This window comes from Dermacentor andersoni, chromosome 1, assembly GCF_023375885.2.
Source record: "Dermacentor andersoni chromosome 1, qqDerAnde1_hic_scaffold, whole genome shotgun sequence".
NCBI lineage: Eukaryota > Metazoa > Arthropoda > Arachnida > Ixodida > Ixodidae > Dermacentor > Dermacentor andersoni.
Genome location: NC_092814.1, coordinates 50,669,282 through 50,684,458, shown reverse-complemented (window position 1 = coordinate 50,684,458; position 15,177 = coordinate 50,669,282). Strand labels below are relative to the sequence as shown.

At 42.0% G+C, this 15,177-nt stretch overlaps 1 protein-coding gene across 1 annotated transcript in view; it reads right to left on the bottom strand.

Annotated features, from left to right (window-relative positions):
• The window catches only part of Rrp5 (Ribosomal RNA Processing 5), a 118,800-nt gene that overhangs the window by 13,769 nt on the left and 89,854 nt on the right, over positions 1-15,177 (bottom strand). The window contains exons 25-29 of the mRNA XM_050194252.2: positions 11,166-11,249; positions 10,991-11,090; positions 10,647-10,893; positions 2,598-3,171; positions 2,135-2,319 (exon numbers count right to left, since the gene is read on the bottom strand). Of these exons, the coding sequence (XP_050050209.2) occupies positions 2,135-2,319; positions 2,598-3,171; positions 10,647-10,893; positions 10,991-11,090; positions 11,166-11,249 (1,190 nt within the window). The remainder of the gene's footprint in view (positions 1-2,134; positions 2,320-2,597; positions 3,172-10,646; positions 10,894-10,990; positions 11,091-11,165; positions 11,250-15,177) is intronic.

Below are 15,177 nucleotides of genomic sequence, written 5' to 3'. Positions count from 1 at the left end.
ACACATGAGGCCTCATACACCTGATCCCATTTACCGTGAATGAGCGAAGGGACATGTTTCTGCAACGAATGGCCACAGCACATCATTTTCACTTGACTAAAATATCATACATCGCATACTCGAAGCACAAAGGTGCACAAATAACATGTAATTTGACATATCCTTACATCCACAAGCTCTAGTAGTATTATTCTATACAAAGCAGTTACTCCGTAAAAAGTGTCACAGATCAAAAACAAGAGTAAAACGAAATGCATGTAGTAAGAGTATGATTGCACTACTTGCACAGCTTCTGCAGCATTGCCTGCTAAGTATGAAACAGTATAGGGAAAAGAATGGGGAAGGGGCATTGAGTTGCTGGTGTGCATGCACATTGAGCTTTGGTTGTACGCCATGACTTTTTGTGTTTCCATCTTTATTTATTAATTTTATTTATTTATTCATATTTCAAGGGTCATGGTGGAACATTATACAAGAGGGGTGGGCAAAGGGTACTGCTTTTCTTGGTTAAAGGGACACTAAAGAGAAACTTTAGACTCTTAATGCGTTATTTCAAAACTTCATTTTCATTAAATTCACAATAATAGGCTTGTTATTAAAAAAAATAAAGGTCAAAGTTTCATTTCTTGAATTTTACGTCGAAACGCCAGAGCCGGTATGTCAGTGCGACGTCACGAATTTCAAAATATTTCGTTTCTTTTTTTTTTTTTGTATTTTGGCCATTGTGGCACAGTAAAGAGTTCACAAAACCAGCTAAGTTCAGTCCTTTGGCCCTTTAGGGTACACTGCAGTCCATCTTTAACAATAACAAATTGACTAGGCCTGAGCAGACGTGATCAGAATCTATGATGTCACGGCAAGCTAGTGTGGGAACTTCCAAAGTGGTGTTGCTACTCATCTTTTATTTTTGCACCTTTGCTGGCTCACCGGGTCTCTTCTCACCGTAAGAGAGGCTTTTTGGCAATGTAGAAGGGTAATTTATGAATACAGCTGAAATAAACTTTCTCTTTAGCGTTCTTTTAACATGTTAGATGATGACTCTCAGTGGCTGTTACAGGGTACGGCCTGTTAAAAATGGTGATGCGAGCAGGAAGGTTGTTCCAGTCTTTTGCTGTGTGAACATCTTGAGGAGGTAGTGCAAGACGACGAAGAAATAAGGAAGAAACACACAAGACAGCGCTGTATGAAGGAAAAAAGATTTCTGGAAGGTCTTTGTATGGATTCATTCACGATATTTTGCATTTGGAGGGTTATGGTGAGATGCCCAGTGCACTGGTCTGATGAACACATTGCCTGTTAGCAAGGAATAATTTTCTTCACCCGTGTGCACAATGGAAACAAGATGCAATAAGAGGGAGTGGAAAATGGGTGAAGAATATGGATTGTTTTTGTTGGGCCTCTGGGTTTACTGCCTGTGTGGTGGCAACACCCTGGAGAATGCTGATTAGATTCCACCTTGAGAACAGTTTTTTTTTCTTCTTTGTTTCCTTTTCTGGGCAATGGAGTTTGTGCTCACAGGCTCTTGGGTCCACACAAGATCATGCTCACATTTCCCATCCCTCTAATGCAATCACATTAGAATGACCGCATTACCACAAAAGCTACAGCAGAAACTCCCTAGTGATGCTTGTCAGATAGCACGTAAGCATTCTTTACAGTCGCTCATATATAGTAGTCACTATATATAGTCATAATCCTAAACCTCAGTAGTCATACGTAGTCATAAGGCGTGCTCACATATATACCCCCATAGGACCCTATGTATACCTATAGAGTGCATCACGTCACGCATTACAGACAGAGGGACGGACATATTTAAAAGGGAAGTAGTCCTAGAATACTTATGCATTAAAATGCAAGCTATAGATGTAAGCCATGTGAGGTGCAAGTGAGGCAGTAGTCCTAGCTGGAGAGGAATGGTGCTCTTCTCACAATGCAGCACCCATTACAGCTGTTCAGCGTTGTCCTTTAAGCATGAGTCAACCAAAACCACACAGCACTGTTTGAAAGGAGGCCAGTCATGACAAAATTAGCAGCATGAACTGTATCACACCAAAAGCATGCCTTTGCAGATTGAGACTCAAAACTTGATGCTGTAATAACTGATGTTATAACAGACATTAAGAAATATTACCTGAAGTCAATGCATGTCAGTGCTCGTCTTGCTACAGCACGTGCTTTCTCAATCTCAGCTTGACGCAAATGGAAAGCCATGTATCGGAGCCATACTATAGAACTGTTGGGTGAAACCAGCACCAGACGATCAAAATCGTCAACAGTTTCAGGCTCACGGCTTGGGTCAACCAGCATGCGTTCCTTCTGCAATAAAATTCAGCAGTAATACACGCATTAGTGCCTGTGATATTCAAGCAGATCACTTGAGAAAAAGATTAGCCTTCGGACTTTGCTATTACATATGGAGGGTAGTTCAGGGCAAAGATATTAACCTACACAAGTCAAAGAAGGATGTTCATGAAACAACTTAAATGCAAGAAAATAAAGTGAAGTTAGGTAGCACTTTGTGCTTCCAAAACATGCAATCAAGAATAAACTAGCCGGGTACTGTAGCTCATATTTAAATGAAGCTTAAGAGCTACCTTGCGTAACTGTGCTTCAGCTTGCTCCCTCTCTTGACGAATATCCTTGTGGCTTTTTCTTGTATTGTCTTCATCACCATCATCCTCATCACTGCTACCAACAGCTGGCCGCTCTTCCAGTAACCTTCCCAAGTCTGGTGTGGCTTCGACATCCCAGCTGAATCCCTCATCCAGAGTGAGACGAGGGAGGGGGTCCCCAAGATTGATTTTCTTTTCGCCACTGTCAAAGATTGGCTCGTCTGTGGATGAGGTAGAAAATTTCCTCTTGCGAGGCAATGTAGTCTTTGCCTGAACACGGTGGACTAGACCCAGGAATAGCCGTCTCTCTGAAGCCTGGATTCTTTTCACAACAACACTGACCAGCTCGCCGATCTTCATGTCCTTGTGGTTCCGTTGCAGTGGAGCTGGCAGCTTAGACATGGGTATCAGGCCCACTACTCCACATCCCACAGTGACAAAGCATCCATGTTTGTTCACAGTCTTCACAAACCCTCGAAGCGTAGCGCCTGCACTGAGGTTGCTGAGTGCTACAATTTCCTTGTCTTCAACTTCTCTGCAATTCTCAGGATGTAGCCTACAACAAGTGCAAAAGGAACAAAAGAGAAAGGCAAAGTGAAGCACCATCTGAAGAGGAAACACAAAATCACTAAAAAGGCTATCTTCATGCCGTATGTAAATTTTATTGCCTTACAACTTTGTCAAAGGCAGGCTGTGATCCCAATGAGCTCAAACATTTAATGACTTACTTCTTGTTCAACTTTACATACCATTCTAAATAATGTCTACCACTAAAATATCACTAGACTTGGCTGGTGCTTGGGAAACCACTTACATTTTTTCTTCTCTTTTACAACACATTTTCATTTAAAAAAATACAACAAATGTCCAGAAATTTAACACAAACCCCATTTCCCCCCCCCCCCTTTTTTGAGCACATTTACTATCCTTTCAGTTTTGAAGCATTAGGTTATTAGCATCTAAAACAGGGCTTACCAAACATTAATGACATTCGGCAAGCCAGTCAACTTTTTGAAAAATGCCAAAGAAACCCCGTATCTCTTCCTCCAGCCCCATGCACACAATGGAGAAAAAGGTGCAAGGCATTTCAACAAATCCTCACAATCCTCAAAGCAACTAGGGTAGACATGGTTCAATGCACAGATGTTGAAAAGGAAATAGTGCATGTAGGAAGACATGGCGGAGGCCAATGGGGTCTGTCGTCATCCCTACATTTATTTGAAAGGTGAAAGTGAAGCAGCGGCTGAGGCCTCCAGCCTGGACTAATTGAGTGCATGTTTTGGTTTAGATCCAGGCTGGTCACTGCTCTGTTCACTGCTTTGCTTTCGCCTTCACCCTTCCAATAAATGCAAAAACGATGGCAGGCCTCATCAGCCGCCATCACATCTTCCTGCATGCAGATATTAGTTTAAAAAGGTACTTTCATTTTCCTTAAAACAGTTAATGCACAGCTCACAGGAAGCCTGTGTCAAGTCAGCTACTACAACCACACCATTTGGGAGTGAATCTTTACACAAGTCTGAAATGAGGACGCCTGTTAAATAAGCAAGCTGCCATAATATCAACTGTAAGGGCATAGAGACAAGAACAGAAAAGGGCGAGTGGGTTGTGCTGTGACCTTTGTCTATAAGCAAGCAGAAGCCCACATTTCCTGAGACCCAGTAACTGAAGCATGCCACTTTGAACTTAATTATGATGAAGCAAACTGGACTTTACAAGGCACCAATCACACAGACCATCTGTCATGGGAAGCGCCAGTCTGCACCTCTGCTCTTACCTTATCATTATCTCAGCTTCTAAATAAAATTACAGTAAAACCTTGTTAATTCGAACTTGGTTAATTCGAAATCTCGGATAATTCAAAGGTTTTCTGCGGTCCCGTATTTTCAAATGTAAATTTGACCGGATAATCCGAACCGGCAGCCTAGGCCAACCCGCTTAATTCGAAGATTTGGGGTGCTATGCGGCAATTCCAGATTCCCCTTTCACCGCAAAATTGATGAAACGACAGCCATTCGGAGCCGTGAGGCGATGCCACATAGCAATCGCGATTATTTATAGACGAAGCGCCAGACCCGCAGTACTGGTACGTCCAGCGCACCGCCTAAATGCGCGTCTGCAGAGAAGAACACGTGCTTCACTGCAACGCAGCAGGCATATCGGTTTTTGTCACATGCTCTCGTCTCCCACTCCGCACACTCCTCGCAGTCGCAGCGCTAGCGCGTGTTCTGTGCCGCTGCCACTGGCTGCCGTTCGCCCATTCTCTCTCCGCGCCTGCAGCGACGTGTATGCCTGCAACACTGGTCTGCACCGATTCTTTGTGTGCAGTGCTTAAGGGTGTTGCAGCTAGCGTGGTGTTTTCTTTTTTTCTGAACTGTGCAGAAGTGCTAGTGAGTGAAGATACGAAAGCATAAGACCTCAACGCTAAAGCAAAAGTTCTGCTTGATCCAAGAAGCGGGTAAGAATACGTGTTCCAAGACCGAGCTGCCTGAAAGGCACAGCGTGCCCCTCTCGACGTTGTCCACAATATTGAAGAACAAGTCGAAGGTACTGGAGGCCTACAGCAAGACATATTCTTCGAAGCGGTTGCGAGTACGGGCTTCCACATACCAAGATGTGGAATTGGCTTTATTTCGCTGGCTGCAGAAAGCAAATGCCGCCCACCTTCCCGTCAATGGAACGATACTTCGGGAGAAGGCCAACGACTTGGCTCTACAACTTGGGCACGAAGAGTTCAATTGTAGAAATGGACGGTTCAGCCGTTTTAAAGAGCGAAATAATTTGACCTTCGTTGCCGTCTGTGGCGAGAGCGGCAGTGCAAACAAGAGCATCGTCGACAACTGGAAAGAAACACATGTTGGCTCCGTTGCTTAGCGAGTATAGTGCAGACGTGTACAACCTTGACGAGGCAGCCCTTTCTACAGGATGCTGCCCACAAAATCGTTCGCAGCAAAGGACACCGCGGTCAAGGGTCGAAGGCAGGGCAAGGAAAGAATTACCATTGTGTTTGGCGCGAACATGTACGGTAAACACAAGCTGCCGCTAATCGTCGTTGGAAAGAGTGGGAAGCCTCGCTGCTTTAAAAATGCACGGTTGCCGCCAAGGGATGAGCTTATCTACCGGCACAACAAGCCTGCGTCACAGGCGCAATATTTTAAGATTACGTTCGGCAGCTTGACCGCAAGTTCGCGGCTACAGGCAGGAATGTACTCTTTGTTGTTGATAATTGCCCGGCGCATGGTGACATCCCACACCTGAAAGCTATCAGGATGGTATTTCTTCCTCCGAATACCATGTCGATCTCGCAGCCAATGGACCAAGGCGTCTTTCACTACACGAGGAAGAGTTACCGCCACCACCTGCTCAAGCGCATGCTACTTTGCTACAACGGCAACGAGTACTCCATCGACCTCCTCGGGGCCATATATCTTATTGTGTATGCATGGAAGCAAGTGGAGCCCGCTTTGATCATGCGGTGTTTTGAACATGCTGGCTTCTCGAAGGAAAGCACCGTCGATGCTGATGCTGATTATTCATGTGCACTTGATGAAGAAAGAGCTGAGTATTGCGACCGCATCAATGCACTCTGCGAAGAGGATAGTGAATGCGGTGCAGTCGGCTTCGCCGAGTATCTGAACATTGAAAATGATCAACAAACATGCTATTCAGACTTGGTGAGTGAAGCTACCGCTGATGCGACCATGTGTGATGACAGTGACGACGACGACGCTAACTAGCCTTCATGAGCATCCGCTCTCGGGGAAGTTATCGGATCGCTGAACGTTATCCGCAGTTTTGTTGGGTGCCACGGTGGAAATTCTCAAATGCTGCACGTAGTTGGCCAACTAGAAAACATGACCCTTGGAGCCTCGAACTACAGGACACGGCAAACCAGCATCTCTGATTACTTTTAAGTAATCCAAAGATCGCTGAATAAAGGTAGCGCATTCCTGCAGCGAAATTTTTTGCCTGGGTTGCATTTTTTTGCGTGTTCGGTTAATTAGAAAACCCGCTTAATTCAAAGGTTTATTTTAACGAGGTTTTACTGTACATGAAATAAGCTATAGGTCAGGCAATGCTTACCATTCTGTACTTCTTCCTCCTTCTTTAATTACAAAAATTGATACATTCTAAGATTAAATTTGGCACATGGGCACACTTTCTTTCCAGCATTCATTTTAGATTAAAAATGTCACTTTGTGCACCCCTACAATGTACTGTCAGCTGTAGCTCTGAATCAATGAGCTACCAAACTACAATAGATTTGTTCAGGTAGCGACTATCTGCACGGGCAACAACACCTGCGTATACCAGGGGCACAACGTAGCAGTCAGTGGGTGCACATCTATTACTGCGGTTCATTAAAATTTTTCCTTGTATACTTCTGCCTCAATCAAGGGCTCAATGTATACATGTTGCACTTCTGCTACGAAACGATCATAAAATTTTCAGTACGCCTATCTTGTCCACCTGAAAAGCCGATATAAATAGTAAAAATTGAATGAAAACGATTACAGGAGAGCTTAATGGCAGAACATGGATGCGCTAATGCAGTACAGTTCATTCATAGCAATCAGCCACTTTGGAAGATCCGCTTTTCCATTAACTCCACAAAAAATAAACCCGCATACTATTCTGATGCAATTCAATTGCCATCACCTATTTAGTACAAAAATGAAATTCTGTGTTTGAAAAAGCTGGTTTTTCGGTGAAGCAGGTCTCATGGAAAGTAAAACAATAATAAATGTGAAAAGCAAATGATGCCAATAAGGACTGGAGTATTCACGTAGTGTGCGCACAATCCACATTGGCAAATGATTTTCAACAGTCCAGAGGAGCACCACAAATGCTTGCAAAGAGACTAGATGCAGTACATTGCACAGTTGCTAGCCCTAATCTACTGCGGAGCCCAAGCACAGATCTAGGACCTCACTGGCCTACTTAGACACCTAGCACACCACTTCCAGTAGCTGTTGTTTTATATGCTGATATCAAAGCGATTTGTTTCTCAATTTTGTTTCCACTACACAGTTTCCAGAATGCTGAGTCATATGTGGGCATATATATACTTATATAGAAAGAAACATTTTAACAGGTAAGCTGTTTTGACACTGTATTATCACTCCAAGATGGTTGAAGCAGTGTTCAACCTTACACAAGGGTGTATTCTTGCATCAGCATTTTGTAAGAATTTGTTTTGCCTGATTCTCTTCATCTTAGTACCTACATGCCTTTATGGTGATGTAGGTACTCTGTAAATACATAAATAAATAAATAAATAAATAAATTTATCATCCCTGTTGGTGAGTGGCCAATCCTGGCTATAGCAGAAGCTCAGCTCTGTGCGAGCCAATGGTGAAGGACAAAAACAAAGGAAATAAAAAATATTGTTACAAAATATGGCACCTAAAAAGCAGATCTGCCATCGACCCAGATACAATGATAATCAATTTTTAAAAAATTATAATTAAATTGTTGGATTGGATTTTACATGCCAAAATCACAATCTCATTATGAGGCACACCATGGCGGGGGACTTCGGATTAATTTTGACCAACTGGGGATCTTTAAGAGGAAGCTTTAGCACGGGCGCTCCTATCTAAATGCATGTAAAAGCAGAATTCGTTTTTCTTGGCAACCACTGCACCAAATTTGACGAGGTCTATTGCATTTAAAAGAAAAACGTAAAATCTAGTGACCGCTGGTTTCGAATTTTTGATTTAGGTAATCAATTTTTTTACTAAAAATTGGCAAAAGTAGCAAATTTTCAGAAAACGAAACTATCAACATTACAACTCTGTAACTCAGCAATGAAAAATGATATCACAATTCTGTGAATTGCATCTAACAGTACATCTAAAGCGAACAAAATTCATGTTACACATGAATCTCAAGAAATTTAGTAATATGGAAATACATCTTTTGCAGAACCCTTGTACAAAACGTAACGAATTCATGTAAGGTATAAAATAATGAATTTGTCCGCTTTGAATGATCTCATGGATGCCGTTTACAGAACCGCGATATCTGTTCCTGATGCAGAGCTATTAATTTGTAAACTTTGTGCTTCTATTCTTCTTAACTTCCAAATTTTTGAAATTTCTTTAAATAAAATTCAGGCTCTAAATCGAAATTCCGCTGCCAACAGTCACTAGAATTTGACTTTCTTTCTCAAATACAACAAATTTCATTAATATTGGTCCAGGGGTTATATCAAAAAAGCGTTTCTGCGTTTTACCTGTATTTGAATAGGCTGCGTCAGAGTTGGGCCCGAGCTAAAGCTTCTTCTTAAGTGGAACACCTTTGCCCCAAGATATGGGGCAAAAGTGTTTTTGCATTTCGCCCCCATCAAAATGTGGCCAACGTAGCCTGGATTTCATCCTGTGACCTCGCGCTTAGCAGTGCAAAACCACAGCCACTAAGCCAACACAACATAATTACAGTAGTTGGATTTTATGAATATGTATTGTTACAAGTAGATTGTACTGTACTCACAAACAGAAATGCCATTAAGGACATAACGTTTATTTTATATAATTTTGCCGCCATGATCTCACTATGGCAGTGTCAGTACTGTCTTACACTGACATCATTTTCCTATTACAAAGCCTTCATTTTAGGAAAAAGTGACGTTTTAGAACATTTGAACTAATTTTTAGGCTTATGCAATTATTCACTCGAATATTATGCTACTTGATACTCGCTTCTGCTCAAACTTCAGTATTCAAAGTTTTCGAAGTATTCGAAGCAAACGACTACAAGTATGTTCTCTCTTGTAAGCTGCACCTCCAATTACAACCCAGAAAAAATAAGAAAGAAAGAACAAATCCATGCATATAAGCCGCAGAAAAAACTGCATACATCCAAATCTTTGTAGAACAGTCTCCATACGCGGATGCACGAAACGTCCATCTTGTATCTTCGGCCAGCGGCTCTGTTCCCCACCTCTTTGGCGATGCTGATGGAGAACTCTGCCTTAAAGGTGGTTTCACAGCAGTGCCCGCTGTGCTGCACTAATGTGAAACCACACCTTGAGGTGAAATTCACAGTGCTGTGAAGCTACACCTCAAGTCAAAATTCACATACTATAATCAGCACCCATATTTTACTCTTAAATTTTAAAAATTTCAACATGGCACTAAGCAGGAACTTTGGTGGCTGACACCCAGCAAAATAGTGCTGGTTAGGCCTACCAGCCAAGGTAGGCGTGGTGGTGGACGATAAACTATTGTGGGAAATTTCTCACCCATCGGTGATCAGGTCCAAGATCATACACACAGGCAAGACTGAGGAATACAAAAGCAGCGAACGTGCCTCGCAAGTTTGTATGTGCACTTACTGAATGGAATGGGTTAAAGCTTGTGTGTCGACAGAAAGCCTCAAGGTGAACTTGCGCAAAACAGCACTAACAGCCGGCGTGGCACAGTCAGGTTTGCACTTCACAGCATCGTGATGACACACGACAGCCATACGCGAAACATTCCTGCGACTTCAACCACCACAAAATTTCAAGTACACTTAAACAAAACAGTGAGCAAGAGCCTGTAAACAAATCTCTGCTGTAGAGTTGAAAGAATTGCTAGTTGGAAGTTCAGTCCCTATCCTGTCGTATCTGTACTTTTCATCCTCATCCAAAGCGCTGTTTTCTTTAAAACACTGTCCAGGAGAACCAACCTGCCCAAATCAAGGTATTTGTTAATTGTGAGAAACATAGAACTTGAATTTTTGCATGAAACTATTTGAATAACGGCACTACGAAAATAAACTGATTTCAGAGATGAACCAATTCCATTTCTTTTGGCAAGCAAAGAATCAATTTCTTTAGATTTGTCAACATCTGGCACATGTGTCAAGATATTAGCAAATCCCACTATTCAAACTATTTGCTTCGAATGAAAAAAAAAACTGATATTTGCACAAGCCTACTAATTGTTCATTTTAGCTTGATTAAAAAATTTCTGTAAGCATCCCTTTTGGCCGCTGATGTGAGCAAACATACAAATAAACACGCAAGCAAACAAATAAACATACCGAGACTGCCTCGTTGAAAGGTGGTATGTGTTTGTCTCACTGTCGATGTCTAGGATGTAGCACTGCAAATAGCGCTCCTGAACGTAGTTGGCCATCAGTGCTGCTGCTTGACTGAAGTCATCACAGATGTCAGTGATGCTGATCGTCCCATGATGACCCAGTGGGAGGGACACACATGCGCCCACGCCAGCTCGAGCACTCACAACGCAGCCATTGACAACGCTGTCCACCGTTAATGTGGCTACACCTGTCAGCAGAAAAAAGTCAACATGGCATAAATACTTCACTATGTGGCAAGAGCTGCCAAGGCATGGCATATGGCTAATTGGTGAGGTTGTACGCACCTAGCTGTGACAGTTCCACCATTGAGCTTTCATCTGCCCTGAGGACTTTGACCTTCACAGCCTGGCCAGCCTTGAAGTCAGTCTGTATGTAGCCGAGCCTCTGCAAATCAGTGGTTAAAAAAATAATATAATAACAAATAACATGCATTTGATGCAAATGGGCAACGGCTCATACCGATGGCGGTAGGTCCATGTTCAAGACTGGAAGTTTGCCCATTTTGTTGTGCGTCAATGCAAAGAACAGGCTTCCTTCAGAGAACTGAAAAGAAAGCATGACGAGAAAAAAGTTTTCACTAAGGACAAAAGAATGTGCTGCATACACAATAGAGGCAACAAGTACAGTATGTTCTTGTTTAAGAGTTGCCACTTGATATATGATGAAAAAAAAAAAAAATGCAGTTACACCTCGATATAGTGAAGTCAGTAAAAGCGGCAGTTTGCTTCATTATATTGAAATTCAACTTTTTATGCAAATAAGTAGTCATGAATTTTTCTAACATGGAAGGGGCCGCAAAATTTTCCAAATTATCAGACAATCGGATAAAGCAAACTTGAATGAGAAAAAAAAAATAATTTTGTAGAATTTGAGAGATGAAAGATAGGGGTTTCATGGCATGTCGACGATATGTTCACCTAGGACGTACAAAATGAAGCCAGTCACGATTTCGGGTCCACTACGCCCTCGCAGCTGATAGTGTCACCTGCAGTGAGATGATGCTATAGAGAAAAGCACTGGAGGTGGGGAGCAAATGCTTCGTCTGCCTCTCGCTACAAATCATCTCTGAAACTTGAAGTAGCGCAACCTCCAGCACTAAATGCTCAGCTCGCCCAGACTTTGCACATGCGGCATAGTACCTCTACAACAGGCGCGCAGGCTGTGCGTGCGCACCCTATTGTGGGTGCAACCCTTACGCAAGAATACAATCAAACCTCAATAGCATAACGAACCTTGTTTTTAATGAAATCTGTGCTATCACAAACTTTTCTCGTTTCCTGACCTTAGTTCTACTGAACATCAGGCACTTTTTTCTCTGCAATTAGATAAGTCATTTCGTTCCACAGTTTTGATTTAGCAAAGCATAAACGTGTTGCATGCTTGTAACTGGACCTTTCGTGGCAAACAAAAGAAAAACACTGCATGACACAATATGTATCATGCAATCATTGATGGTTAGCAGCAAAAAGCACCAACCATTTAGTGGAGGAGTAAATGCACCACTGCACCATATGTTATGCTAGTATGGAAACCATGCACAGTGAAATTCCATTCGTGCTAATGGACATGTTCCCAAGCATGTTAGCAGCTAGTTCAAAGAGGAAAATCTAAACTGGCAGTGAGCTTACAAAAATACCTCAGTGACAATGATGAAAGGAATGTTTGTTGTCTTGGTGTCATCATGACATAACATCAGAATTGCTATTGCGAATGAATACAGCAAGTTGATGATTATCTAGGCCTTGTGAATCATTACACTGTTGTAAAATAGCGGAATGGCAATCTAACACAAGCAGGCCGTAATGATGATAATACAAGTGTGCGCATGATGCTCTTTGCCAGCGGACGCTAGCTCAAGGTGAAGTCTGCACTGTAGCTTCTCTCGATGCAACCTCTGTCATGTGAGGTTGAGATTGATCCCACACTTTTGATCCCATAATTATTGCTTGAGCCTCTCACAGGAAGAATGCTTCCTAGGAAGAAACTAATCGCCAGGACTGTTTAGGAACCTGTGGAGCAATTGTTGCTGCTGAAACAGAAACCTCAACTTATCAAAGTTCTGAATTAAAAATGAAGTTTTACTCTACAAATAAGACTTTGCTATATTAAGGTTCAATTGCATGCAGCACTTTTCATTATCCACGAAAGAAATCATACACTCTATAGAAAATGAGCCAATCGAGTGAATCAGTGTTGCTACCACTTCATATATGTAAGTCTGACAGCATAACTGAGAAAGAAATATCCATGCTTGTCACTTTTAACTGGCATAACAAGAACAGAAGAAAACCCTTTGAAAAGTCTACTGGCCTGATGTGCTGGAGTTTTGAGTGCAACCTAGAGGCAAGCATTAAATTGAAGTACGAGTACAAGCTGCAGCTTGGCACATTTAATTACACTGTCACTGTGTGGCAGAACTCGTCTCGCCTGCTTTGCTTGCTAAATCGAGTTTCATTTCTGCCCTTATTTTGGAATTCTATGGCTAGTGAAGATATCTGCAATTGCTGGAAGTCGCGTACGTCGCAGCCAAGCCCTTTGCCTAACCATGCTACAAGCACAAGCAAGCAGCTGTCAAGCACAGAAATTTGCATGCAATAAACTGAGTTTCTGAGTTTCAATGCCCCACAATTGAGACAAACAGATATGGGTCATTCCATGCCAAACGTACCAGATGTGGCAGTCGACCATTACCGATTCCCGCAAAAAATAATCATGGCTATTAACCCTTTCAGGGTCGGTTTTTTTATTGGATTTAAATTCTTCAGAGGGACCTATTTCGAAAAAAAAATTTACCGTAATTTTTCTAGGGTGACCGTAAAGTGAGAAAAAAATATTTTGCATTAGTATATATGTAGTTTATTCAAGAACAACCACAATAATAGAAAGGAAATCAACTTATAAGAATTAAAAATTTGATGCCTTGTGTTATACACGAAGTTCAAGGCTTAGAAAATGTGCACACGAGAATACTTCGCAAGTCTCAAATGCTCGTGGATCAAGTCTTCAATCACCCGCTCTGCATTCAATCTTTCATCTTTTGCTGTGCTTGTTCCTCAGTTACGCCACTGCCACAGGGATGGGCACTTAAGAGCTGCGCTCTAAACAATTTTTTCACTGTGTGAGTGCCTTTTAGTTTCACATTAGACAGCAGAACATGGCGAAGAAAAATGTATTAAAAAAAACTTTTTTTTTTCAGATGACCATAAACCTGTTACAGTGTCTTTCAGAAGAATGGTGCTTTAAAGTAACTAATTTTAAAGGCAATTTGTATTGGGTTTTGTGTGTGTGTAATCGGACGAAAAAGTCCAATATAAGCGATATTAGAGAATTATTTTTTTTGATTATTTACTATATTTTATCACCCATTGATGTTGTCACACAGTATCCAAATAATGAACTCAAAGTAATTTCATACGTTGCAAATTTAAAGTTTGTGGGAAAAAAACAACAATGTTGAACTTGATAAAATTTCAGTTGAGCCGTGTGTTCAGCCCTAAATTGCACATTGAGGTGGTCCCTGCTAAATTATGTAACATAATGCATTTGATAGATGAACATAGTAACATATTATTCAAGAAAATTAGCCTTTTTTGTTTTAAGCAAGAAAAAAAATTGTTGAATTTGGGTTCTCCCTCAGCATCTGGCTCGGTTGTGTGACATTGCCCTGTACTACATCTTCACTGCAGCGCATGCAGCCACTTGTCGACAGTTGATACAGCACTGAGCTGCTGATTTATTGCGCGAGTCCTGTCCGGGTGCCAGGCTCACAGTAATGCAGCTAAACTTATAGGTGCTTAGCCACTTGAAACTCTTGAGCCGGGGAGCAAGAAGAGAGCCTAGCGCAAACATTGGAGAATGATGAGAGCACAAAGTAGTGAAATGTGCATGTGCCTCTCAAGGAGATAGCCTTTTTGAACCTCAAGGCGAGTTGGGCTTGTCTTTCTTTCACAATGTTATCTGAAACCAAGAGGACAACACTTTTGACATGTTCTCGTGCCCATTCAAATATCTGGTGAGGTGTTGTTATGTGCCCTCCATAGGGCCTTTGAAGACTTGCCCTAGTGGCTAGATGCTTTGCTGTTCCACCAATGCCATCGCATGTGCTTTTCCTATGTGACATAGCAAAAAAATTCCATACAGGTTTCAAGCCATAATCACCCTCATGCTGACAAAGACAACGTCGCTTGCAAGTTTGGCACATTCGGTCCCCTGGAATGAGGCCCAAGGAAGGATCAAGGATTGCTCTTCAAGTTATAGTCACCAAGGATCCACATCGGTTTTTGCATGTGAGGAGAATGGGTCAATGCACCACTTCGATGCAATCAGCGAAATGTACTTTTTTGTATACTTCATAGCGATGGGCACAGACTGTAGTGAGGTTTGAGCGTTTTGCTCGCATTTCTAATAGACGACGCTCTGTTTCACTCAGCTTCTGCACAGCTGCAATTTCCCCTCGCCTTGTTTGTGTCAA